General features: G+C 37.3%; 1 protein-coding gene across 1 annotated transcript; it reads left to right on the forward strand.

Annotated features, from left to right (window-relative positions):
• Window positions 1-2,855: 2,855 nt before the first annotated feature.
• LOC103698058 (UDP-D-apiose/UDP-D-xylose synthase 2) lies at window positions 2,856-8,025 on the forward strand. Its single transcript, XM_008780014.6, has 9 exons — window positions 2,856-3,418; window positions 3,591-3,683; window positions 3,764-3,871; window positions 6,499-6,613; window positions 6,702-6,835; window positions 6,909-7,010; window positions 7,089-7,181; window positions 7,267-7,402; window positions 7,506-8,025. Exons 1-9 carry the CDS (start codon window positions 3,131-3,133, stop codon window positions 7,619-7,621), a joined length of 1,185 nt encoding a protein of 394 aa, XP_008778236.1. The 5' UTR covers window positions 2,856-3,130; the 3' UTR covers window positions 7,622-8,025.
• The last annotated feature ends 2,966 nt before the right edge of the window (window positions 8,026-10,991 follow it).

Below are 10,991 nucleotides of genomic sequence, written 5' to 3' on the forward strand. Positions count from 1 at the left end.
ATGGTGATGGAGTAGGAATAGCAGAAGGTCAGCCAGAAAAATGTTGACTGCCCAATTCGAAAGTCCTCAGCCAAATTGTGAGCTGGTGATGACAGTATTCCAATGCACAACAAAATTCATTTATGATAATGCCCCAATTTGTGACAGAATTTCAATTCATCAAACTAGTCAGAAGTCAGTCGATCAAAATAAACAGATTGTCTTAGCTAATACTCAATCTTACTCACCATAATAAGTGAAAGTATATCAACAAACATGAGGATAGTTAGAAGGAATAAGAAGGGTGAGCACCAAAAAGAAGAATGTAAGGCCTATTTATAGAGCAGAAATTACAAGAAGATGGATCAAAATTCCTATAAATGCAAAAGATAAAATCAAATCTCTATAGATGTGGAATATTCTTTGAGCAATGCCGTTTTAGTACACAAAAGTATTCCATGAGGAGAAATATTGCAAAAGTATAGAGCTTAAAAAAAATAAAAAAGACGAGCAAATTACCAAAGCGATACTTCAGTAAAAGAATAATAATAGTCAGTCAGTGAATTGGGATTGTGACTCGATAGGTACCAAGAAATGATGATATCCTGTCAGCCTCTTAATTATCAACCGATGAGATGTGAGGGCAATTGTTTACAACTCATCCTATGAGTAAGCACCTTGTGGATAGGGTAAGATGAAGTAAAGATAGATGGAAATCATATGACCCTTGCTAGGTTAGAAAGAGCTTAGCTACGAGAAATCTTATCTATAACAGTATAGACTGAAGAGTTAGAATTCGACTATGGTGCTGATGAGTAGGCCGACGACCAATCATTATACAAAGCGTATGAAATCGAATGGCTGGTAAAAGTAGGCTGAGGTAATTAAATCGATCTTTGAGACATTCCCAAAAGTGTAGAAGACCACATCGCAGGATAGGTTAAAGAAAAATGGTTAATGCAAGATGTTTGATGGGCTAAGAACGAAAAGATATGATTATCAACTTGACAATTGCATAGCAACTGTGCCTACAAACATGTGTAGTGGAGGATAATTAGTGTCAGTTATCAAAAACAGCAAGAGTAGAGGCCAAAAATGGCAATCATCAGAGTGTACAGTTATTATCTATTAATATAAATAAGTAAAAATTGTACTTTGGAAGGACCTTTGGACAATTAAATCAATGTATTTTATCTTATCTTAGTTTACCATAATTTCTATCTTAGGAGTAGTTGTAACTTAACTTAAATCTCTCTACCGTAGCTCGACATTACATCTCTATCCCTATCCATATCTATACCTTTTAAACAATAGTATGATGGTGGTAAAAGTCCTTAAAGATCAAGACACTTGAACCTATGCTACTCTTTATCCTTCTTTCAATCACCATCACTTTTTTAGCTGATCTGATGCTGGTGGTACACTTACATGCATCTACTCTTGCCATTTGGCTTATCACCACCTTTTTCTAGCACACATGGGTAGAGCTTAGCCGACTAATATTGTGGCACATTTGAACGGAATGAAAAGAAAGCTAACAATGACATATTAAAATATTTTTACATAGTATAATATTATTACTATATAATATAATATAATGTACTATAACATAATAAAATATTGGATAGTATCATAATATGATATGAGATATTATAATATAATATAGTAACATATTATTATATTATTACAATAATATCATGGGATTATGTGATTTGTTCTTGAGTATTTTGGTTACCATGAAATTTTTATTAAAATAAAAATAGCTTCCTAACATCAACTGAGTAGAGTTTTTGGAAAGAAGATGTAAAATGGAGCTTCTCCCAAATAGAACTTTTCAGCTTTTTGAGAAATTGTAATACTTCCGAATATTTTACTAAACAAACTAATATCTCCTCAAAGTGCTACCACCCTCCAAATAGCACTTTCTGATTCTCTAAAAACTCTCCCAAATAAGGTAGAGTCCTTGAAGGTTCAAGACACTAGAACCCATAAGTCTCTATACTTTTCGATGAGAATCGGTGGCATGCTTCTGCAACTATAAGCCAATTAATTTGTTGTACTCATATATCCATAAAATAGGCCTCTACCAAGCCAATCCAAACCTAATTCAGCCCAGCCCAAAAATCTAAACCATATAAAAACCTCCTTTCAGTCACTCTAAATATTTTTTCTAATTTATGGAATAAAGTCTCATTTAAGATAATTTCTCTTTTTTCATCTTAACAACCAAATTGCTCATCTATTTTCACTTAATTAAATTTAAACATTTATATTTCATTGTTTGTTTGGGTAAATTCTTTTCTATAATGTCTTCAAGTATGTTAATATATGTTTTAGAAATTGCCGCCAGTAAACTTAAAAATCATCAATGACGTAAATATAATTTAAAATTTTTGAATAAAAATTCTAATTTCCATTTAAATTTTATTTTTTAGTAATTTTTATTTTAATTATCAACTATTATATTGTAGCTATAATAGACGGTTAAATGCTTGACTTGAATTGTAAACCTAACCCATATTCTGACCAGAGCTCTAACATTTGGGGATGGGTTTAGATGATAGTTGCTCTCAACCAACCCGAATATCTCGATGGATTTAAAATTTTTTCCATAAACTTGGCCTAATTTGATGTGCTTAGCAAATGGGTCAAATCTGAGTTTAAAATTATGATCCAAATATAAAATCACGCACGATAGGATTCACGTGGGTATCTAACCAATGCATTTGATGCCGTGTTTGCAATTGATACAAAACTTGAGGCAATAATTATCCTCAATTCCCGCGTCCCCATCCTCCGTGCGGGTCCCACAGGGACCATCGCGTAGGCCGACCGCCATTCGTCCACATGGTGGGGACCTCCCTGGCAACGGACCCGCTCTCCATTTCCACGCGCACACCGCGTTTCCCAACTTGGCATCTCCGCACGTGCCCGATCTGCCTTGCGTCGTTTCGCCTCGCCGCTCAAATCTGATATCCCTCCCTCTCTCTCCTCCGTGATCTGCCTTCCTCTCTGTGTCGCAGTTGTGGGTATATTATTATAGAGTGCCAGCCAGCCAGCCAGCCAGCCAGCCAGCCAGCCAGAATTCGATCCGTGGACGAACGGAGGAGAAGTAGTAGAGTAGAGGAGAAGGGATTCGGGTGAGATAGCGATGGCGACGAGGGTGGATCTCGACGGGAACCCAATCATGCCGATGACGATCTGCATGATTGGGGCCGGGGGGTTCATCGGCTCCCACCTCTGCGAGAAGCTCATGGCGGAGACCCCCCACACCGTGCTCGCCGTCGACGTCTACAACGACAAGATCAAGCACCTCCTCGACCCCCCGCCGCTGGAGCAGCACGGCGGCCGCCACCCCTGGGACGGCCGGATCCAGTTCCACCGCCTCAACATCAAGAACGACTCCCGCCTCGAAGGCCTCATCAAGATGTCCGATCTGGTTCGAACGCCTCTTTCTTTTCTCTCATTTTTTGTTTCTTTACCTTCATTTTGCTTTTCTGCATTGATGCTGCTTTAGATCTGGATCTTGGGTTTTATTTCCTTATAGTTTCTTCTAGAATTTACCCATTCCAAGATCTTATGTAGATTTTTTTTCGTTTCTTGCTGGGCAGACTATCAATCTGGCGGCAATCTGCACGCCGGCGGACTACAACACCCGTCCTCTCGATACCATATACAGCAATTTCATCGACGCCCTTCCGGTGGTAAGTTTTGTTATTCCAATCTTCATGTTCTATCATTTTTCTTTGTTCCGAATGTGGATCTAGCATTGGAAATGGTGCAGGTTAAGTATTGCTCAGAGAATGGCAAGCGGCTCATTCACTTCTCGACTTGTGAGGTGTACGGGAAGACGATTGGATCATTCCTCCCGAAGGACAGCCCACTGAGACAGGTGCTTTTTTTCGCATCGTTATCTGTCGCTTTCATATCTCATCTTTAAAGAAATAGTTCTTTCTGTGACATGGCATTGATCTCTGTTGTGGGTGTTAGACTCGGAGCCTCCGTTCTGTCTCTTATTCTGGTATATGAGGAATCATCAGTATTTCCAGGCATATATTTTTTTCTCCTTATAATTAAATGCAATCGATGTTGGTCCTTTGACTATATAATGGGAAACATGCAGCAGGTTGTTGGATTAATAGGGGCCATACCCAGATAGACTGCCCAATCCACGAATCCAGCAGGAAATCCAACCAATCCTGCTGGATTTCCCTAACAGGCCCTTAATGAAATCAGGTGTTGCACCTTGAAGTTGGCCATCTCCAATGGGAATTATAAACATTCTTGAAATAGAACTAGAAATCAAAGCAACAGATGCATGGCCTTGTAAGAATCTGCAACTTTACAAGCTTTCTTCATTTCTTACTCATTAGTTCAGGGGACTTTACCGTGTTTTGGTTCAAATCCTTCTGAAAAGTCTGCATCTATGTAAGACTTTCACAAAAGAGTATCCAGAAACATATGGAGATTGCTAATTTTCTTGAGGTGTTTTGGTAACCAATTTCTTTTCATAAGTTACAACTTCCATGCCTCATTGATTGGATTCAAACCTCCTCAAGGTTAATTTTGTTGAAAGTAGACTTATTTCTCATTCTGACATGGGCTGGTCCATAATGTGATTTAGGTCTAATTCAGTTATGGTTTATACTAATTTAAATGCAAGTGGGCTATGCTGTTTAAGCCTGGTCCTAGTGTCCAAGGCAATTGTCAAGGCCTGAATACAAGGTCCGAATCTCCTTGTTTCTCCTGACCTAAAAGATTTGGACCTATTTTATCCCAATGGAGAGCAAAGATCTCTTGTTTTCCAAAAATTGAGAGATACTCATGTTGGATGACCACCATTTTAGTCTGATCCTACCCTCTCGTGCACTGTCAGAGCCCCTTTTAGTTTTCATGACACATTTCCAGCTCTGTTGCTTTGTCCATTGAAGTCCAGCCCCAATTTGTAAGCATCCTTTTGACATGCTCTTAGAACTTGCCAATCTGAGTTCAACCTTGGCTAGGACTTTTGGATCAGCCAAACCTCAGTAACAAGGAACTGCTTAGAATTAAGCAACTGCTTCCGAAACTTCTTGAAAACTGGAATCTGCAAGCACTTCCTAAATGCTTTCTTACTTGAAGGTAGTTTTAGCATATTTGCTTATCTACAACCACACCTGCATCTGTTCTTGATTACGCAGCTAAGGGCCAAATGTAATCGAATCAGGGATAATACTTTCACCATAATGTTTGTGCTCATGATTTACATCACAAGTTCTTAGTTTTTTCTGTCATATTGATATCTTATTACTAGACCTTATTAAACCATTGTTGCCTTGGATATTCATCATGGAATGACTCAAATAAGGCTTTTGAAGAGAAAGAGACTAGATTTGATGTTAATTATTTGACAATTTGATCATCTATTATATAGCATCAATCACCCATCAAGTGTAGAAATGTGTGAGATGCCCAACAGGGCCATGCCACGTGCAGCACATTTTGCATATTTCAAGGGTCTGGTGGGGAGCCAACTCTACTTGCGATGAACACATAACTAACTCATTTTCATTTCAAATTCTTGCTTATTTCAGTATAGCTATTCATTTTTTTATAAATAGTATATTCATATTCAAATAAAGATATGGTTGAACGTTGCAAGAAAGTTGTATGTATATTTACAATTTCACATCCTTGTGATACTCTAGATCTAGAGGATGCAGAATATTTGTTTATAATGTTTGCGCTAGTCTTGATTTTCTTATGGACAATATGAAGTTCAACATAGAAAATGTTCACATGTACTCTATACTTAATTATATTCATTCATAGTTAGATATACTCATTTAATTACATGGTCAATGTTAATGGTTCTAACATTTTTTTCTTTATTTATATGTTCTGGTCAACATAGGTCATAGATGAGTCTTTTGGTTGTCTCACTCAAGTCATTTCTCTTTTTTTGGCATTATTGATCTGATCCTAATATGGCGGGCCTTGGCGCAATGGTATGTTATAGATCCGAAATACAGAAACAACCTCTTTGCATGCGGGGTTAAGATTGTTTATATTTAACCCTCCCTAGACCTCATTTTGGTGGGAACCTCATGCATTGAGACACCTGTATTTTATTGATTTAATCTTGATACCCAACTTCTCAACCAGTGTTCTTTATTAATTTCACAAGTCTATTCTTCCAAATTTAGTTTTAAGAATTTATCAAGTTCCTTTCTTAAGTTGTTGTGAATTAACTTATGGATGATCAGCAACAAAACTGAAATGAAAATAATAAACCTTTGGGAACTTTTAATTATTAAAACTTGATACTTTTCTGTATCCATACTAATTGAATGATATCTGCTGATATTCTAATTAATGTTAACTAGGTTTTTGTATTTTTTCTGTGTACTCTGTTAGTTCTCAATACACTGTATTACCATGTGAATACCAATTTTGATTGAATAAGATGATTACCTTAACTTTCGTACTGCTTGATTCATTTTGTTTACTTTCTAACAATGCCTTATGTTGCTGGGATAGGATCCAAATTTTTATGTTCTCAAAGAAGATGCCTCCCCATGCATCTTTGGTCCTATTGAGAAACAGAGATGGTCTTATGCATGTGCAAAGCAACTCATTGAAAGGCTAATATATGGTAAGCATAATTTTATGGGCTGCAGTTGCAGAATGCACCTGTACTATTCTTTGTCTGACTGTTTCTTGTTACATTTGAATATCTGTAGCTGAAGGTGCAGAAAACGGACTTGAGTTTACCATTGTAAGACCTTTCAACTGGATTGGACCAAGGATGGATTTTATACCTGGAATTGATGGTCCAAGTGAGGGTGTTCCTAGGGTTCTAGCATGCTTTAGTAATGTATGTACCAGTCTTGTGAAAATCAATTGTATTATTTTTGCTATCAAGAATTCTAATTTGATAAATTATGCAGAACCTTTTACGTGGTGAGCCTCTTAAACTTGTTGATGGTGGCCAGTCCCAAAGAACTTTTGTGTACATCAAGGATGCTATCGAAGCTGTTCTCTTAATGATTGTGAGTTATTTTTGTTTCTCTTCTTTCTGCCTTGTATTTATATTCCGAATTAGCTACCTGACTGACTTTGTCTTTTAGGAAAATCCTAATCGAGCAAATGGTCAGATCTTTAATGTGGGGAATCCTAATAATGAGGTTACAGTAAGGCAACTTGCTGAAATGATGACACAGGTGCTTACAGGCACTTCGTTATGCTTGCTAATGATCTAGAGGATATTATTCTACCTCTTTCCCTAATCTATGGTTGCTCTTGCAGGTGTATGCGAAAGTGTCAGGAGAGCCAGCACTTGTGCAGCCGACAATTGATGTAAGCTCCAAGGAATTTTATGGTGAAGGTTATGATGACAGTGACAAGCGTATTCCAGATATGACTATAATCAACAAGCAACTTGGTAAGTCAGCCCCAGTTGCACTTTCACTGCTTGCCCCATGATTGCCCTAGTTTGTATCGCCTCTGAAATAAGTTTTACACTGGATGACCATGTCTTTGTGCAGGTTGGAACCCAAAGACTCCTCTGTGGGATCTGCTGGAATCGACTTTGACCTACCAGCACCGAACATATGCAGAAGCAATCAAGAGGGCAATTGCAAAACCTGTTGCATCCAGTTAAGATCAGGGCACTTGGATCAGTTGTCACAAAATTAGTTCTGAATATGCATCCCTCGGGTGCACTTATGATATTCTTTTACTACTGCTCATATGCATTTAAGTTCCTTTGGCCTTTTTCTCTCTTTTTTTTTTTCTGGTGTTAGTAGGTGATAAAGTATTAGTACCTCGATTCCTTATCTCTATTCAGAGTGCAAAGACAGGAAGATATGATTTTCTGTATTGCTGCCTTCTTTTATTCAACTACTGTTTCCTACCAAGAACCCATGAAGCTGATACCCTGCAATTTTAGTTGCTCCATGTTTTATTTGTTTGTAGGTTACGATATTGTACACAATACACAATATGCACCAATTGCTTCTGAATTGGTTACAATCCAGTAATGATACCATAGAAAATTTGTAATAATGAATTTGCTTAGTTTTGATGGTTTATTTATCTATTTATTTATTTATTGATCGATCTCGCTCGTGCTAGCAAGCGAGCATGGGAGTCATACACTAAGAGATTGTTTGTGGCCCTGAAGGTAGAGATGCATTACCGCTTGAGCTGTAGGTAGTCTACATTGAGGAGCTCGATCTCCTTTGTTTTGTGAATGCTACAATGGGAGGTAGCGAGGAGAAGGAAATGTTGAGGGTGGTAGGGTGCTGTCTCAATGGCCAGCAAGGGTCAGGGGGGGTTTGAACGCAGGGTGGCAAGATGTGGATGCTACAGGTAGCGAGGGAGATGAGTTCAAGCAGAGGGCAATGGAGCTTCGATGCTAGCTACGGCAAGAGGTCGGGATATGGGCTCGATTTTTAGGATAGCATGGCATGGATGCCATCGCTGTCAAAGGGTTCGGAGATGGGGATCAAGCAAAAGGGCGACGTGTGGATGCCATGGCCGATGGGTGATCGGAAGGAGAGCATTGAACTGGCAGAGGGTATGGCGCCGGCATTGGGTCAGCGGTAGGGGTTCAAGTTGAGGGCTAGGTTAGTGGGGAATTTTAGAATGGGGGCTTTTCCATCCGTGAGGAGGGGGGGGGGGGGGGGGGTATCGAGAGGGCGATAGGACCTTCCTGATGACCATCAGTGGCGAGGGCAGTGGGGCGTGGGAGCAAGGTATGGTGGAGGGCTTGAAAGAGGTGTCGAAGGTGGAACAGCCGAAGGCTTTAGGAGTCCTTGAGCAACTCACGCCTTTACGTGCAGGTTGAATTGCTGGATTTTAGGGCTAACATGTAGCTAAGCTGCGGCTCAAGATACAGCCTGCAAGTCATATGCTTCTAAATGATGATGCCAAACCAAATTACAACTCAAACCTCCAAGCGGGTTGAGTTGCAGCTGATTAAACACAGTCCTAAGTAGAGATGGTAGGTTGTACGTAGGTCGTGCCAGAAAATTTTAAACTTGAATCTAATTATTAAATAAGCCAGAATTTGAAACTTCAAGCTGATATATTTAATAAACAGATAATCTGATCTGATCTGCTTAACATGTTCAATAAATAAATCATATTGGGTCAAATCCAACAGTAAACTTATTTAATTGTTAATACCTGTATAACGTGTATACCTAACTATTAAACAATGGTTAACTATCTAACTTGTTTAACTTAATCCTAAACACTATAGATCAGTGGCCGGAATAATTCTACTCACTCAAAATCATGATTATCAAGCGAAAGTTCAGACATTCTCTGTTATCTTGGTACCATAAAAGCAGAGAGTAGATAGTTGTTAGAAATGCAAAAATTCACATGAAAAATATTAAGAACTTGGTCAGGATCAGCTTATTAAAATTAACAATTTCATGTGAACTTAATATCAGAAAGCTTCAATCAGAAGATAGAAGATCAAGATCCATGTTTCAAATCACACTATAAAAAGTCATTAACTGACGAAAGACCAAATTTCTAGAGCACTAACTGACAGCAGGCTCTTTAGCGGTGCACGATATTTGCAGCAGAATGAAAGGTAATCTCCGGTCAAATTTTTAAATACAGATAATGGTACAAGAAATCATTAGAGGATATGTTTGTCAAATCATCTAGCAACCGGTCAAGAAAGATGTTACTACTGTAGTAAAACTGCCACAAATTCTTTATCTATAAATATAAAGCAAATAGCTTAAATGGTAAAGTGGCTATTAAGAAAATGTGGATTCCAAAAGCAACCATAAAAGCTAATCTATAAGGACCCAAAAGGACTTAGATACCTAAGACAAAATTTTAAATTCTGTGATGCAGGTGTGTCTAGCAGCCCATAGATCAAATAAAAGATAATACTTAGTAGGTGCTCTAGACACATGTCAGGGAATGAATCACAATTCATTGTGATTCATTTTAGAATTGGTAAAATTAGTATCACTCCCTCTAATTTTATTACTACTAGATGGTCTTAAACATAATTTACTTAGTATTAATCAATTATATGATAAAAGTTTTAAAATAATTTTTGAATCCTCCATATGCATTGTTTCTAGTCCCAATGATAATGACATTAAGTTTATAGGGCATAGGCATAGAAATATATACTTGGTCAATCTTGACCATTTATTTATAAAGAACATGCAATGCTTGGTTGCCATGAATGCCTAAACCAATCAGACTAGTTGGTTGTAGCATCATAGATTAGCTTATGCAACTATGGATCTTATTTTGAAATTAGTTAAAAAAAGATTTAGTTATAAGTCCGCCAAAATTAAATTTTGAAAAAGATAAATATGTGATGCGTGCCAACTAGAAAAACAAACTAGAGTTTTCTTCAAATCTAAAAATTTAGATTCAACTTCTAGGCCTTTGACACTACTACATATGGATTTATTTGGGCCACTAGGACTTCAAATCTAGGTGGCAAACATTTTGGTTTTATCATCATAGATGATTTCTCAAGATTCATATGAATTTTATTTCTTGCACATAAAGATGAAGCTTTTTCTGCATTTACAAAACTTCATAAAAAGATTTCAAAAAAAAAAAAAGAAAGTTCTTAAAATAAGAAGTAATCATGGAACTGAATTTGAAAATCATAACTTTGAAAAATTTTATAATAAAAATGGAATAGAACATAATTTTTTTGTATCTAGGATATCTCAACAAAATAGGGTGGTTGAAAAAAAAAATAGAACTCTTGAAGAAATTGCTAGGACTATGCTATGTGAAGGTTATTTTCCAAAATATTTTGGGCTAAGGCAATCAACACAGCTTGTTACATTTTAAATATAATTTCTATCCGACCTTTGTTAAAGAAAACACACTATGAGCTTTGAAAAAAATAGAAAATCCAAAATTTGGTTTTTTCATATTTTTGGATGCAAATATTATGGATACTTATCTTGCAGGATATTTCAGTGTTATGGATGTTTAAGTGTTTCTCAATGTATCTCTTGGGAAAATTT

Source organism: Phoenix dactylifera, chromosome 12 (assembly GCF_051530095.1).
Source record: "Phoenix dactylifera cultivar Ajwa chromosome 12, Ajwa_hap1_PhDact_Kaust_v1.1, whole genome shotgun sequence".
In the NCBI taxonomy this organism is placed as follows: domain Eukaryota; kingdom Viridiplantae; phylum Streptophyta; class Magnoliopsida; order Arecales; family Arecaceae; genus Phoenix; species Phoenix dactylifera.